General features: G+C 41.5%; 1 protein-coding gene across 2 annotated transcripts in view; it reads right to left on the bottom strand.

Annotated features, from left to right (window-relative positions):
* Window positions 1-2,013: 2,013 nt before the first annotated feature.
* LOC148035705 (mediator of RNA polymerase II transcription subunit) overlaps window positions 2,014-17,839 on the bottom strand; it is a 192,920-nt gene continuing 177,094 nt past the window's right edge. Inside the window, exons 19-21 of one of the 2 annotated variants that reach the window (XM_087677714.1) lie at window positions 10,123-10,304; window positions 9,936-10,039; window positions 2,014-2,615 (exon numbers count right to left, since the gene is read on the bottom strand). In XM_087677714.1, coding sequence (XP_087533840.1) covers window positions 2,414-2,615; window positions 9,936-10,039; window positions 10,123-10,304 — 488 coding nt within the window. In that variant the 3' untranslated portion in view covers window positions 2,014-2,413. Of the gene's footprint in view, window positions 2,616-9,935; window positions 10,040-10,122; window positions 10,305-10,494; window positions 10,672-17,839 lie in introns of those variants that run through there. The other variant, XR_015690864.1, reaches the window with a different exon arrangement.

Here is a 17,839-nt window from a genome sequence, read left to right as displayed (position 1 = left end):
TCCAATTCGACATTATAAGAAGGAAAAAAAACATACGAGAGAGTGACTCTTTAAGTTCATGTAGTACAAATCAAATAGTTTTTGGCCAATAAATCAAAGCTCCAAGTTTCTAATCATGAACAAAACTAAGTCATTGGGACCTCTACAGACTCATTTTAACTCCAGCTTGATCTTCCACTCCAACATATGGGTGATAGCATATGAGAGAGAGAGAGAGTGCCCTGCCGCCCACTAGTGCCAACCTCCCAAACCCGTCATATGATTTAGCATGTTGAAACTCTCTACAATTGCCAAAACAATGATATTGCTAAGCTTGTCCACAAAGCTCACTCCTTTTGTGGTCAGAGGAAAGTCTCTACTTTTGAGGATTTCCCCTTGAATTTAAGCTCTCATTGATTTCAAATTAAAGCTATTAGAATCTAATGTTCTACGCCGGCTTAAGAGATATTTGCTTAATTATGAAAAACTAAAAGATAATTGATAAGACTTTCACAAATGTTTCTCCAAATTTTAAGAATTATTTTCAAAGCAATAAACCTCTTATCATCAATTCGATGTAAAATATCGGCTTGAAAATAATTTATTGAAGAAAAACCAATCAAGACACATTTTTAAAAGTTGATAATAACTGAAGGCAGCAATATGAGTTTCAACTTGGTTATTGGAATGAGCGAATATCTAAAACTTCGAAGTAGCATATATCCCCTATTTATGCTACTTCGAGGTGGCAAGTGTATCTAATCTCAAATAAGCAAAATTATGGATTATGGTCATTAGAAGATACTAATCTCAAAATTATGGATTATGTAAATAGGTCATTAAATGGGACACATGCACCTCCCTATCATCCATCTGGCCAACAAGATGTTTATTAAAATTATGTCATTCGCGACTTCATCCATTAGATGCTGAGAAGAGGGCACCTGAGTTGCGGCTTGACACCTCTTTTGTGGCCCACCTTCTCCAGAGTCCACCCCCTGTGCAACCACCACTTTCCATCACAAAGCAATGAGCCACTGCCTCATCCTGTCTGCTGCAGATCGCATACTTTGTCCCAAATCAACCTCCTTCCTTGTCAACTCTGCCATCGCCCTCAACTGCAAGAAGAAGGATCCCTGACTTTCAATGGCTATCATCAGCAACAGGATATCCCCCTCTCGAGAACAGACCTGTCCAAGTCTATAATGTAGGCAACTCTGCCCACTCATTTGGTACTCCCTTACAATTAGATTGCATCGTCAGCTGAGCATGCCTGTGCTTAATAGCCTCCCCCCCCCCCTCTGAATGCCTAGAGATGTCTATGAAGGTGAGCTACCTCTCTCCAGCAAGCTAGCAATCTCCAACAAAAATTTCCCCTAAGACAGGTGATGTTCCTGTCTCAATCTGTGATCTGACCTGATTGTTACCGAGACCAGGTAACCACCACCTCTCTTCAAATGTTTTAGGGCTCTCTAAAACAAGCACGAGGAAGTATACCTCCAAGCCCTAGAAAACCCACTGATCTTGGCTGCCTAACAGTGCAATGTTAAATCATTCCCCATGGGAGAACTGAAAGAATTGATGCTTTGCAAAAACCGCCTCAAGAAACAGCAAATCAAGGAGTTACATCCAGCACTCATAGTCCAAAAGGCTCCTAAGAGTTAAGAGTGACAAACGAACAATTAAAGAGCATGGAGACACGACAGAAAACAGAGAAGTCTAATATGAGGAACTGCACCCCAAATTGTGTAGAATGAAATCCAGTACAACAAGAAGATAGATCCTTCAAGGAGACAAGTCTAATATTAGGAGTTTCACACCATAGTATATAGAATCAACAAGATAGATACTTTAAACTATGAAACATTACATTTCTAAAACGTTTAAGAGTAATGGAAAACTGTGTGAAATACATTGAAAGCCATTATTTGCAGATACACTTTGTACTGCTGCTAGATTTTGTTTCCAAGAAAACAAAATTTACTAATATCTTGGAGAAAAATCCACTGAGGTAAAATACGAAGTACAAGTAACTCTATAAAGAGTAGCTAGATACCTCACAAATACAATTGTGGTGTGTTGCGTGAACCAACCTTCACATCCAAAACTCGGACAAGTTAGTCACAATCAGATTCAAATGCTGTTCAGTTGAAAGCTAAGGCCTATATTTGGAATATGGTGCTACAAATCACTACTCTCTAGCAGTAAAGAAGCTTAGAATCCAAGCTGAAATCAAGAACCTATAGAAAATCTAAAACCCTTACCAAGTTAGTGCACGAATATCCCTGGCAAGATTTATGTCCAGAGCATACAGAACATCTACATATATCGCCTTTGAATCTTACGATAAACTGTGGATCTTTTCTTATGTATCAAAGGACTGCTGAGTGGACTTGTCAACACAACCGAATCCTCCTGAATGAGCCATACAGAACTACATGATCAGAGGAGACGGTGGCCTTTGAACCAGTTTGGGATGTGTCGCTGCATAAATAGATTTGTTGGTGTCCATGCTCAGGTGCCGGAAATGTGGTTGAAGATCTGCACGCAAGCGCTCAACAGCTTTGCTACAGAGCAGCAACGTTTCATGTCTTGGTTTTCCACTTGTCTGAGCCTCTAGTGCAACAGCATGGTGCCTATAAAAAAATTGAAACTTATAAGACGAAACTTGCATTGAATGCTTGAACTTAGAGAACACAACCAACTAATTTCAGAACGTGAAATTCTAATTAAAAGCCATTGTCTGAGAAAGTTGTGTATGCTGTGCCTGCTTAAGCTTCTGTTTCAGTAGAACAAGTTGTTTCTGTAATCATTGTAACAAAGGTGAGGAGGAACAAAGGTTTCTATTATCTAAACCTAGGATAACATCAACATCTCGAGCTGAGAATAAAATAAACATCTCAAGGTAATACTGATACAAAATGGCCCTGTAAAGAACTCCCATGATACAACTTGAATCTGACACAAGCTGCTTCCAAGCAAATCTGACATACAGGGAATTGTGGAAGGCACAGAATCTCTAGGCATTTTCTATGTCAACGCCAACTGGCTCTAACCTGAGGTCAATGTCTTGAGCTGAGAACAAAATAAACAATCCCTCGTAAAATACTAATACAAAATGGCCCTGTAGAGGACTCCCATGATACAACTTGAACTGGCTCTAAACCTGAGGTAACATCAATGCGTTGAGATGAGAACAAAATAAAGAATCCCTCGTAAAATACTAATACAAAATGGCCCTGTAAAGGACTCCCATGATACAACTTGAACTGACAACATGTGGCTTCAACCAATTCCTTAAGCCCTGGCTATCGAGTGTGAACATGGCAGCTGTAGTTAGGATGTCAAAAATATAACCAATAAAGAGAGTTTTTCCTGGCATTAAGGCAAGACTCAAGAGTGCACTTCCCTGATGTAAGCTACTTCCAAGCAGATATAACACAAGGGAAATTGTCAAAGGCACAGTTTCTCTATCCATTTTTTATGTCAACATCAACCAGCTTTAGGGCATATACTAGTGTTAATGATACTTTAGAATCTTTTCTGTGTATTGCCAACCGGCTTTAGGCCCTACTAGCATTGGTAATGCTATGGAGCATTTGGTTCTTAATCACAAAAACTCCATTCATTACGTTTTCCCTGAGGGTAGCAAAGAACAATGATCCCGTATTAACCTTTTCCTTGTACACCAATGCTTCTCAAGATCACATTTACTGTGAGGGGTCATTGAGTATTCAAGATCCATTTATTAGACCTACCCTTTATTTGCCATCTAAATATAAAATATGCGGTGAAATTATGATTTTTACGTCTATCTTACAATCATCTGGTCTATGCATATTCAGTGACTTTCAAGAGAAATGTGCAGCTGGAGATGCCAACCTGGAGTACAGACCAAGCACCAATAGATGCATCTCAAACAGATAAACTCTCAATGCTCGAGGAGTAAGTCAAACTTAGGGTTTTGGCAAAGTTTCCAAGCGTGCAACATAGCCACTGTGCAGTAAAGTTGTAAACATTGACAACTCAAATAAAGCGTCAGACTTTAATGTGTAAATGACTGTGATGTCAAAGCGTATGGAGTTTTCAGACTCCTAACAACAGAGAATTGCTACAATAGATGTCTGAAATTGCTCAGCAATAGGTTCCGCAAGTTGGTGGAGGGATTAAACAGAAGGAATGCATGACAAACTTTATGGATTGCCAACTAACTTCAAGCATATGAAGGGACATTGCTTGTTTAGCTGAAGCTTAAAGAGAGCTGGCTTTTAGGTCTACTTATTCTTCCGAGAAATGGAGAATGATTACCTCCAAATCAGTAAATTCATTTATTTTGGATACCAAAGCTGAATAAGTATTGATTTTGGCTTTTGACAAAATGGTGAGCTGTTCAAGGGGACTAGACAAATTTAAGAGTGGTTTAGATATTGGGTCAGTATCCCTCATCAATTTTATTGGATGGTCTATAACACCCTCTCAGTTTGTAACCCACCAGGCAATAGACATCCTCAAATTCATTCTACCAATTCAATCAAATCACTTTCATCACCACGTTCAGAGGAACAGAAAAATTTTGATCTGCTTGCAAAATAGAAAAGTTTTGTTCAATAAGCAAAAAGATTAATTCATATACAGCTCATATAATTTTTGTCCATTTGTCTTTGAAATTCAAATGAGTAAATTAAGAAGAAATTTAGTGCACCGTGTTTACCTTGAATTACTACAGCCTTTCTGTCTTTTAACGATAGTTTCTTTTTATAGGCAGTTCAAAACTCCAAATCCACTTTTTCTAGAGTAATATTTCCCTTGGATCCTATCCATATTACATGTTTATAGTTTGAAAATCGAACTAGCCTTTATATCCAATGTCTCAATTTCAAAATTAGACACCATAGCATCTCATAGTTTACTCTCTTGTCTTTTTATCATTTTTACAACATATTGATGTTAACTAGATAATTGGGGAAGCTCAAGCTTTTGGACACGGGCAGAGTTTATAATCTATGTGGGGCTGAGTCATGTATTATGACTCTAAGCCCATGTCCTCTTGCAAAGCCATGAATTCTAACTAACTCATGTGGGCCCAAAGATGGTTGCCACATGGATGTTGAAAAGCCACACATGTAATTAAAGCACAATGTTACCCTTTTTTGCCCTATGATATAGGCACAACGTTTCATATAGGGCTAGGTAAAGCCTATTTGATTCATTTGAGAACACTCCTACCACATTGGGCAAGAAAGCCCCATGAAATTGACAGTAACGAACACCTGATTGGCCCCAAAGGATTGGCACCCCTTGCTATACTTCTTTTCACATTAATTCCAAAATCGCTTTTGTCCAACTAAGACTTGAAACATCGAGAAGAGTCAAGCCTTGCCTTGGACAAAAGGTAAGCACTCCAAGAATCCCCTCTTCCTCTTTTGACTGAATCAAATCTCTTACAACATTTGGAACACTTTGCTGTCCTCTGTAACCAGCAGTCAAAAGAGTCCATAATCTCCTTGATTCCACCGTTAGTGAGGGCCAAATTGAATTCCTCTACTGTTGCTTGCAAATCAGCCCGCTTGTAGGACTAGAATCCCATCTATTCTCTTATCTGCTGACCAAACTCACATTAGCAACCTTCCACAATCATTGTGCATGCATGTATCACAATGCTGCCATGCAAACCCTAATCCTTGCTGGAACCACATCGAGAACAGAAAATCAGCAATCTAGAACACATCACATTCAAATCTAAGGCAAGTATCCAATTCTCTTCGCCACATGACACATGCATCAAGCATAAATGAGATACAAGAGGAAGGAAAGAGAAGATTCTGCAATTTGGGCTTTAAATAGTGATCACCATCCATTTCTTGCCTAGAAAAATGTCAAAATCAAGTTCGCTGCTGCACCTCTCAAATAGTAACTCTGATGGTGCCAACAACTTTGAAAGGGGTTTAAAATCCCAACATGGCTGAGGAGCCCTGCTCTTCTGCTGCCACCTATCACTGAGGGGGGGAAGAAAACTCCTGCCCATGTCCTGTCACACATGCATGATCGCTAGTTGATCTAAGGGCTCCAGAATCAGCCTTAGGACAGGTTGCCCTGCCACCATGGTACTATAGCAATGCTCTCTCTGCCTAAAACTGAGATGTCCACCCTCCAATCTGCCCCCAAACAGCCTCATAGAACCTTGCATGGCTCCCAAACATAGCAAACAGCCAACTGTCAGATCTGTCCAAGCAGACTCAACCTCTAGACTAAATTTCCAAGCTAGAATAATCAACGAAAATTGGAAAATACATGTCTATGCCCAAAGTTTGCTCATGCTTAACCTTAAGTTTAAATTCCGAACTTCTTTGAACTTGAAAGTGTTGAACTTTCCACAAACCTTAGTTCAAGACATTAAATCATTTAAATCCTAGCCCCTACGACACCAAAGATCATTCTGAAGGACCTCTTATAATATGACACCAAAGATCATACCAAGATCATTTTGAAGGACCTCTTTTAATGTCCCTTAGGTATCCCACTGGCACTTGTCCACAACACTTTTGCCAATGTGCTCCACCATCCAAACTAGGATTAATTGTCAACGTGACACACGTTTAACTTAATCTCACATGTGCACAACTCAAGTATCCTAACTTTAAGTGTCCAAAGAACATTAAGTTAAAAATTCATATCTTCGTGACATCTTCCAATTCAATATCTAGATCAGCCATGGACTGATCCCTTTTTATTGGTGTTTCCCTTTTCCTTCCATATTTTCTTATTATAGATTTTATTTATTTCATTCTTTTATCGACACACTAGAACAAAACAAGGACAAATAATTGTATTCAAAGGCTACTAAGAAATATACAAATTAACACTTCGTCAATTTGTTTGTTGTTGGACTCCCTATGTGCTCAAATTGACCTGATATGATAACACAAACTTTTGTTCCATGGAGCTCCGCTATTGACCCAACTTGCTATTAACTTTCAGAGAAGATTTGGCACTGATTTGACTCCAGTACACTTGCTGAAATGCTTCATTTTGCTGTCTACTGATATCATAAGGCAGCATATGTCAATTTGCTGCATCAAAATGCAGATACAGCAGAAACTTTCACAGCTGTGGCAGCTATAGGGATCTTAATTGTATATCATGGCTGGAAAATTGCGGATCTGGCAGCCTTGTCTCAGACTTTGATGCAGAAATTTCAGTCATGGCTTTCCTAGCTCAATCGATGTGATTTGCAGCCATAAATATTGTCATGGCGCCTGGGTACAATATTAAATGCAAATGTTTTTGCTTGTATAGTTGTGAGCACTTTTGCCATTTGTAATCTCCATGTGGCAATCAGCACGATGCACATTGTAGCATTTAATGCTGTCATGGCTTCTGATCCCAGTCAAAGATGCAGTTGTTTTTATACTTAGTATAGTAGTAGACAAGTTTGAATACTTTCTCCTTAGTCCTAGAGCACAATTAGGCTCTCTAATAAAAATGAAAGGTAATAATGCTGATGGGCTCCCCTTGGACTATGAGCGGGACAACCTTGTTTAACTATGCTTTTAGTACATTTGTTTCCAAAATGAGATCTTTACTAGCCCAACCTCTTTGTTGAATTCGCTTTTTGTACCTGGCTGGTCAATTCTGCTTGTAATGATTCTATCATGGGCTCTTCCTTGGGCTTTTGTTGTTCCTTCATGCTCTGCAGCATTTCGTGCAATTCTTTGATGTGTTCCTCTTTCCTGACCATGTCTTGTTTCATTGCTGCTAACTCTCCTTGAACTTTTTTTAGTTCTTGCAGAAGGTAAGCCTCTAATGGCCAAGGTTTTGTTGCTCGTAGAGGGACTGAAGGTGCATGGAGGCTGAGTGCTGCAGCAAAGGTTGTCTTCTTCTCCATCTATGCTGCTAAATCAACGTGGAAGTTATCTAAGTGGTTCCCCAACAGGTTCCCCCTCTGCCTCAGGTTTGTACCAATTGAAGGTCATAGGGGGAAGATCCCCCTGCTACTGCTTACTTCTGCTGCAAGAAATGACCACGGATAGTGGTGACAGGCAAAGCTGAGTAAACAAAAAGAGAGAGAGGGAGGGAGAGCTAAAATGGCAATGCCTTTCTCTATAGCCATATCTAGTTGACCTGCAGGACCGGCTTTGGCGGTATAATCCATTGCCCGCTTTTCAGCCTGCTTCATCGTGGCAGGATTGGATATTTGTGAAATGAGAAGATTTTTAGAAAACATCGGCTAATCAAATCTACAACAAGATGGTAGAGGACAAGTGATGGGGTCACTGAGAAAGTAAAAAGATTTGTCGTCCCCGGGATAGCAAAGAGAAGTGGTGGGATAGACTTCTTCAATTGTGGAGGTCTGTTCCTTTATTAGGGGAAAGTTTTTGTGTGAAGGCTACTTATCGGTGGTCTCCCTACTCATGTTGTTCTATGTGCCCACAAGATCTCATGAGGGCATTGTGTTTTTTGCACTACTTGTGATGAGACACCCATTCACATCTTCATCTCCTGCCCTTTGGTGAGACTAATTTGGAGCTTTGTTTCCTGTGTGTGGACCATGGCAACATGTCAGCAACGGACACCCATCCATCCTTGGGTCTTGGCGAATTGTCTTCTTTGCATTCGGACTATGCTACCTTTTCCAGTTTCTCATATGGACAGCTCTCTGGCACATCTGGCATACCCGTAATGCCTTTGTTTTTGACTCAGCCTTGGGTATTAGTGGTAATGTGGAATGTGTTTGAGGACTACTCTTATGGCAGATTTCTTCCATGATTTCAACAGATGTGGTCCTCCCTCATGTGGCTGCTCCTTGGTTGGATATTGTTTGCTCTACCACCTTTGAGACCTTGTATTCTCCTAGTGAGAAAGCATCCTACATGGAGAGTCTCTCCCAAGAAAGATAAGCCCTCTATTGAAGAGTGTGGCTAGACTCTAATCTCAAGTACTCTTGAAGAGAAGAGGTTGGCTCCTCTTATCTTCAATTGTCGTTTGTGGTGATTGATGGGGGCTAGATGAAACATCAAGCTCTAATGCTAGTACATGTGAATCCAACTGCAAAGGTCCTACCCACATCTTTGGTCCTGATCTCCTGAAAAATCCAATGAATACTAGATTGCTATGGTTCTCCAAGTATAGGTTCAACAGGTTGTAGCCTCCAAAGCAGAAGTTTCTTTGAAGACTCTCACCAAGAAGAAGACACTTGACAATGAGCTTAACCAATAAGGCTCTGATTTGACTGTCTAGGTCTATGATCCCCAAGCCTCTTCTCAATCAATGAATAGTAACATCCCAAGCCACCTTTGCCTTGGTCCAGTTCTTGTCTCCTCCTAACCAAATAAAATTCCTAACGAGGCATATCACCTAGCTAATGCATGACCTAGAGGGTGCCAAAACAGGAAATGATATACCACATAGTCATAAGTAAAACCTAATTGGCAACCACCACTCTCCCTCATAGAGAAAGCCTTGTGGAGCTCCAATGTAGGAGCTTTTGTCTGATGCTCAAGAGAAGAGGTGCCAACAAGTGTTGCTCTAAAGTAATGTCAATCTGCACATGGCATCCAAGATATCTCATTCTAGTCCTGAGTGGAACCCAAGTGAGGTCTTGAGTTTGGCTGTCTAGTGTCATATACCCAAAAATAAGAATTGAATCAGATATTAAACTAACACACTCGATTTGATGCCCCATTTTGTCAACTTTCACCGATAAAGAAAATTGTGAAATAACTTTTTGACAGTTAAAACTTCACCACTACCAACAGATTATTATCTGATACATTGTTCTGTGAAATATGATGATTGTTAAAATTTTGCGATAGGTTCAAATTGAGATGGTAGGCCACTTCAGTACTCCAGCAACCCCAAATAGATACTAGCTGTCTTTTGTCAGTTGATGCAAATGATCATTCCCACCAAAGAAATAAGAACAAAGATAAAGGACACAAAGCCCTGAAATTACTTACAGAAAATCAACGAGATCAGAAATCTCATGTGCACTGACTGAAGACATAACTTGTGCTTTCTGTCCAAAAACATCTGCCAGAATTGTAAATAGCAAAGCAAGAGTCTGACAAGACATACAAAGTGTTAGTCAACAGCTCAGAATTGGATAGCTTTTGTAACTGCTTGCAAAAAACCACCACAACCAACCTTCTGAAACAATGGCTTTGAGATAACCAAACGGGGGAGTAATGGTCCAATGACCCGAAATGCAAGTCGTAACTGTGCAACAGAAGTAATTGGCCGTTGATGGGTTATAACAGCATGCATCCCTTCAAGCCATTCAAATGATAGATTGGCAGCAAATGCATGTAACAATGCCACAGAATTTCCTGCAGATTTTGGCATAAAAACAGAAATAGGCACTTTTTGTTAGGAATTGATTGTAAATCTGGTTTTTGGGTAAGGTTACAACCTGTTTGGGTGTTTGCCATTCAATTATTCAAACTTTAGCAAAATGAGCATCCTTTATTAAAAGGACACAAATTCTTTGATAAAACTAGCTAGCACACATTAACTCACCATTAGACAAAGCAGCCAAAACAACTCACAGACCTTTGTCAGTAAATGTACACATGAGCATCTGTGAGAGCTTCCCGGAAATTGTACCAATTTTCACAAAAAAAGCCCAAGCTTGCCATTGCTTTTACTTGCTTTCCTATGTGTCATTCTTGATTGGCTAAATGAAGCCTATATTTTCTGTCAGACCATTTTGACATCAATATTATACGATCACTGAGACAGTATAATCAAGTGCTAAGTAGTTTGTTCAATTGTAGAATAACTTGTAAGCAAATAACTCACATGCAATATGGCTCTATACTCTTTAGTTCAGTCTTAACCAATAAGTTCTTCAGGCTGACCAAACACAACCATGGTTTTCTGATATATATGGACCGGAGATGCACCTTACAACACAATATAAAATGCACAAACATCTGTAGCTTCTAATTTGAGATGGCTTGTCTTTTTCATTTCTGTCCATCACACTCCTAAAAGAGTCTTCAAATACTCTAACCTTCAAATATACTTCCAATGCTATGCTGCAAACCACTGAGACTTTACTAGTCTCTATAAAACAATGATAGGAGAAACAACATCAAAACAGTCGCTAAGGTTGGACCGCCACATAGTGGAAGATAGATGGTTGAGATCTGCACACAAGGGTGAGAAACCTGCACAGAAGAGATAAGGCTGAATGGTGGGAAACCTATATATTTATAGATATTGAAGGGTGTCCCAAAAAATTAGGGTTCTAAGGGACCATTGAAACTCTCTCAAACTGCACGCCAAATTTGTGTTTTTCATTAATTGTGTGTGTTTTGGGACAGTTTAAAAATGCTAATTAGTTGTAAAGCGTGTTTTAGCTCAGCCTAAAGGAAAAAGTCGACGATGTTTATCCCAACACATCCAACCCCAAAGCAACCAAGGCATCGGACAAAGGGTGCATGTCGGTTGCCCAATGGCCTACCAAGACTACAAAGGCGATGGTTATCTTACCAAGGGAGTCCAAATAGTCACCCCAAAGAGGACAAGGCATCAGACAAAGGGTACTCGTTAGTTGCCCCCAATGGCCTACTAAGTCCTACAAAGGTGGATTGAACCACATTGAACTTTTTTTTTTTGTTTCTCTTGTTTTCGTTTTTTTTGTGGTGGTGGTGGAAAGTCAATTTTAGGGGTGGCGGCCAATTAAGTAACAGTGACCCAGAAGATGTAAGTAGGAATGGTACACCCAACACATCACAAAATAGTACAAGCTTACTCAACTACTCCAGAATGTCGATGATCACGGAAATGGAGATAAAGTATTATAGAAAAAAGGATTGTGGTGTAATCCATTGATGGAAACAATTTAGGATCCATCCAATGGTTCTTTGAACAATGGGATGCATACTATGCTACATGCTGAAGAATGCTCATGCAGCAAGTGCCACTTGGATAGTGTCCCTCATGGAAAAATTGTTCACTTGCCTAAGCACCTTAGTACAAAGATGATGAAATAATGCAATGCATAGGGAAAGGTATAACAAAGGGAGAGACCAATGTTGAATACAAATGCCAAAACCTGTAGAATACCAAGAAGGGTAGGACCCCCCTCTCAACCTAGATGTCAATGTCAAAGAAGGAAGAGGAGCCTAAAGATATTGGTCTTTGTGTGGTGCCAATAACCATGTGGATGAAGATGATTAAGCATCCCTATTTGAAGAGCAAGGATAGAAGTCACCGCCGCCATGATAGCATCAAGAGAGAGATTGCATGATCCGTCGCAGGAGGGAAAAACTCCATGTTGGTAGAAGAGAAAACTCCAAGTAGATGGAACCATGAAAGGAACAGCACACATCTCCTCTCTCCATTCACAATCCTGATAAAGCAAGCAATAATGTTTCCAAACCCTCCCATCTATGGCACTTCCCTCTGATTGTGAAAATTCAAGAAAAGAAATCCTGCTCAGATGTTGACCAGATGCAAGAAAATATAAATTTCCCTTGATATCCTGATAACCATAGGTTGGACCTTGGTAAGTGACCCATATTGTTGAGCCACACATGACCATCATGGAATCTGTTTTGCAGTGCGCACTATGGCATTATGGCAGTCCCATAAACAACACCCTCAAATCTTCTTTGTCTTCCCACATCTAACAGAGTCTGCAAGAGCTCCACCATGGCCTAACCAAGAGCCAACTACTAGACTCTATGAGCAACCAACTATATGAAGGTCCAGCCTAACAAACTGCCAACTCCTCCAGAAGTCTGCCAAGATCACTAGTGGAATGTCCTGTCTGGTCAAATGCCAAGCAGTTGGTACCACTCATGTCCTACTCATATGATTCCAAGATGTGGGTACCATATCAGAAGAATGCAATGTCTCTAGGCCTGTCCTGAAAGAGGTCTCTCCATATGAGCTCCCCTTGATCCTATTATAATCTTTCAAGTGATCTCCTGTGATGCCTAGAATCTCCATCCATCAAACAAATTTACAAACAGGTCATGCAGTCTAGGTGCAAGTACCAGTTCTGATCTCAGTGAGTCACCAGTCTGATGCTCTGATGATAGCAACCTATGTATTCTATCTTATCTAAATCCTTTCTCATCAATCTTCCATTCTCTGCTACTGAGAGGGGAAAACACAGTTTGTGCTAGTCCCAAAGTTTAAGAAGTGTCTATATCAGTCTCCACTCAAGGGGAGCTCCCTCCATCATTCTCTCCATCATAATCCTGGTCCCTTAAGGCCCTGCAGCCTTGCCAATGAAGGTCCTCCAGTGGCTCCAAAAAACAAAACCACTTTCCCACTGTGGAGGCAACCTGAGTAGAAAATCTCCCTCCCGAGAGATAAGACCTTTGTTCCCCAGCACGTGACCACCCAACTCTGATCTCAGGTGACGATCGATGAAAAGAGGCTGCCTCATCTTCCATTTCACCATGGTTCAAGCGAATTCATGAAGTCCAGTAGAAACAAATGTCCAGGTTCAGATAATGGCCTTTGCAAATCTCGCCTAAAAACTCCTCCCAAATTCTGTCTGGTAAGGCATAACCTGTCACCTTCATGTTTTTATGTACACAACAGTGAATGGCTATGATTGAGGATTTTTGCAAACCAAAGAGAGAGATTTGTTTCCTATCTATCTCACAAATAATTTTGCTCTTAAATGTACAGTTAACAACCATTATCTTGGTTCTTTTTCCTATGTTAATAGATTATGACTATGAGCACACCTGCACTGGATGGAATGAAACTCAATGTGCCCAAAGCTAGGCTAAAGAGGTGGTTCCAGGACATGAAGAGATACCAGCAGAGATGATATAAGGGATACTTACCATAGCTACTAGGAATGGGGAACAGTGAATGGGAATGGGGAACACGATGGCCTACTACGAATGGGAAGCCCCGTTCAGGGAACGGGGAGGGAACAATACATTAAAGAATAAGTAAACTCACCCAATTTCAAGAATTCTGACATCAATGATCTCACAAGTATTCAGAGATACCCAAAACACCATATTGCACTACTAAAGATGAAATGAACTGTGCATCATACATTAAGAGCAGTCAATGCTGCAAAATGAGTATATCCTACTAAAAAGGTGTAAGGAATGGAGGGCAAGAGGAGCTGGAGATGAATGATGCCAAAAGAAAAGGTTATTTGGCAGGCAAGCAAGCTGGAATGCCATATTCCCTGCAAGGTTCTCTCTGGTGGAACATTCCTCAGCTGGAAGACCTGTTGAAAACATGGGCTGGAACGTTTCAGCCAGATGGAGCACATCCACTGTCCCTGCCCATCAGGGAACGTCATTCCCTCTGGCCCCTGTTCCCCAACTATTTCATGTCACGATGATGCTTGCATTACATGAGGTAATCATTCATCACGTAAGGCCCCAAGAACAACACAAGGGTGAAGCAAGTCTACCCCTTGTCCCCAACTCTACCACAAACCGCAATCAGCCATCCCTCACTCACCCAATAATCACTTCATATTTTGAGTTGAAAAGATGACCATGAGCCATGGGAAAAAAGCAGTTGGACAAGCTGACTCCAAACAAGGATATCCTACCTTTGCCACACATTGCACCCTGCATGCGATCATTGAGGGTCTGGCACAAAGATAGAGGATATAATGCGTCCTTGCTGGATTTCTGCAAGGCAGCTGAACAAATAGGAGAAACATCACTATAGTATGGGGACCCTTACAGCTTATGGGTGTTGTATTGGGCCATGTGGGATGCCTTACATTTACAATTGGTATGAAGAAGGGCTGCCCCCTCTCACTGACATCCTTGGACTATATATTCATAAGATTGCTGATCTCATAGACAGTTGTGAGAACAATACCATTGCTTTCAGGACTCTTGATTCTATTTTACCATATGTTGATGATGATGTGATAATTTGAATTCTCCAAAGGGATTTTCCCTTCAGTAGAGGTGTAACATGCCTACCTATTGGCTATCCGGGCACGTTTTTAGTGGTCCAAACCTAAGCCACGCTACTCGGCACTCCCATGGAATGTTACGAGGTTTGTCGCCTAGGGTTTCTCGAGTCCACCTCGCGACGGAATGTTCGCAGCCAAACCCACTAGGATCGACCTAAAATTTGGGTTCCTAGTGGTCAAGGTCTCTTGACAGCATTCTAGCGGGTCCTGGACATCCTACTTTACGCAGAGATACCCAAGCCGAAGCAGATCCATGCCGCACTTGGTTCAAAGAGAATGGGAAACGAGAGGGATGCGTTGCTCAACCTCTCTACCCATAGGGCATAGTCCCATTCCAGTCCCCTAAAACGGCATAAATCGGGGTTCTAACCTAACAATTACTAAAGTTAGATGTCAGTAAAACCTCATGAGAAGCCTCCTAGTTTTTTGGGACCACCTTGCCGTAGGACGGACCCATCGAGGGCTCCGCCCACCCGCTTCCCTCAATAAGCGTTCTTTAATTATTTAATTAGGACCTACCACATTTATATGTAACATTTAAAATCAACTTTCTTAATTAAGCCTTTTAGGGAATAGGATTCGTTCCGTAATTTATAGCACAGATGCGAAAACAAAGCAAGCAGTCCTTTTGACAAACAAGTTCTTTAACTTATTTTCAAGTTAATCTTTGTCTCTTGCCCATACAGGAGAAATTATATGTCCCTTCTGCCATGTAGAAGTAATTGATCCAAATCACATGGCACCACAATTTCCATTCTTTATCTAGAATAGGATCTTCCAATGCCACAGATGTTGGGGCCGTGGAGGTCCTCCATTCTAGACTTGGCAAGGGGAGCTCCACCTAACCTACGAGTTGCTTAGGAGTGAAATACCATTTCCATGGTTGGTTTTTTCACCACTCAACCTTCGGCCCATAAATTGAGCAGTGCCCTTTTCGGGTTAATCCGCAGTGCGATCTTAGAGGTGATCCACCCGTGCAAAGAACCTTTCCTTAATTAATTAATTTAAGAATCAAGCACAAACAAGGCATTCAGCCCTAATATCATCTTTCAAAAAACATTCTTTTATTCCCATGGCAACTTGTCATCACAGACATACTGTCTATGTGCATAACCCTCAAGGTAACCTTGCGAACCTTATATGCTGATTATGCTATGTATGAATTTGTCGCATGGCATCTAGATGCAATTTACCTCTCTTGATATATGCACTTCGCAAACCCCATCTATCGAATATTAGAGATGAAATCTATCATTTTCAATGATCTATTCTTGTGTAGCATAGTACAAGCCTGATGTGTCTCATGTGGAAATCAAAGCAAGTAGCTAACAACTTAGAAATGTATTATTTACACCCAGTACCGTAGTTGTCTTGGCAGTGACACCCTCGCCTGAGGCTTTGTTGCGGATTGTGAAATTGCCACCCGCACATGACACTCTTCGCTTGGGGGCCATTCTCGATCTTCTTCTCTTTTAGGCGCGATTTCTGCAAGACTTCAGCAGCTCCTTACTCAAATAGCGGAGGCCAATTGGGGGGGAGAATTAAGCTTGCGGGGTGGAAAACAATATCACGAGAAAGGGGAGAAGATAAGTACGTGTGGCCACCCTCTAAGGAGGGGAAAGGGAGGAACCTTCTAGAAGGTTCTCTCTCTCTCTCTCTTTTTTTCGTAAAAGGTAATTGTATTAATTACGAAGAAAGTACAAGATTACATGATTACACGAGTACAAGAGGCACGAGGGCCATAGGCCAACGTGTGGGAAATCCCCGGACTAGGATACTAAAAAGTTACACCAATCATGGCAAGGACCCAGAGGCAATTGCCAAATGCCAGGAATACAAATCCTCCCGAGGGAGCAAGTCAGAGTGCCTGATGAGATCTAGCTGCCAATGCAAGAGCCCTTTAAGCCTTGCAATATGTCGCGGTACATTAGAAGCCGAATCAAAGAGAAAAGCATTTCGGGTGGTCCAAATGTGCCAGCATCCCCAGTATCTGAAAAAATGGAATAAGATCTTCATATGTAACGGTGGTGGTGTGGGATACTTTGGGCGCACAAAAACCCAATCGAAGGGAGTCAGTGAAGACCCCACCACCGCGTGCCAGATTCGTGACAAGAGTGACCAGATATTCTTGGCGAGCGGGCAAGAAAGAAAACGATGTCGGGCCGATTCTGCCGAAGTGGTGCAGAAGAAGCAAGTGCCATTCGAGATTCGACGCTTGGAAAGGGCCGAAGCAAGAGGAAGACTACCAATCATTACCCGCCACAGAAAGACCTTGCATTTGAAAGGTGTCTTGTTCTGCCATCCCTCCATCAGCGTTGCCTGCCACCATGACAGTGATTTCCGCAGGCCCCAAACAGCATTAACTTTCACGCCCAACCATTGGTGATCTTTAATGAGAAGATGATACACCTGATTAGTAGAGGCCTTTTCCAGACTCAACCGGCCTGCAAGGTCCCAGTCCTGCCAAGGGCGATCCATAGCTAGGGCAGGAAAGGGTTGCCTACCCTGAAGTTCCGAGGAAAGCTTCCCCCATAAATCACGGTATCCGCGCGGGATCCTGAAAAGTCTCCTAGCAGTCCGAAATGATGCAAGGACATTGCGAGTGGCAAGGGTAGCATCCGCAATCGAAGTCACACCCAAACGGGCCATGCGGTTAAATCTTGGTCTGAGCTGATGTTTATCTTCCCATGAAAGTATTGTGAATACCGCCAACAATTCCAGCTGAAAAGAATTTGTCTGCACGCGGTCCCCTACAGGATGCCAACGGGCCTTTTGGAGCACCACTTTCCAAGAGCCGACCAAATGCACTAACAAAGAGGAAGAGGGACTGGAGAAACGAGCGTCAGCATTAAGGACATGCCACCATGAGGCTCGAAGGCGTGTGTTACCCTGGCGGAGGCCGCTGTCCTCAAGAAAATAACGGGCTATGATGGTCCA

The sequence above is a fragment of the Lygodium microphyllum genome, chromosome 5 (genome assembly GCF_053477565.2).
Source record: "Lygodium microphyllum isolate KBCC chromosome 5, Lygodium_microphyllum_v1.1.10, whole genome shotgun sequence".
NCBI classification, from domain to species: Eukaryota; Viridiplantae; Streptophyta; class Polypodiopsida; order Schizaeales; family Lygodiaceae; genus Lygodium; species Lygodium microphyllum.
Note: the sequence above shows the minus strand (reverse complement) of the source record. Positions and strands in the feature narration are given on the sequence as shown.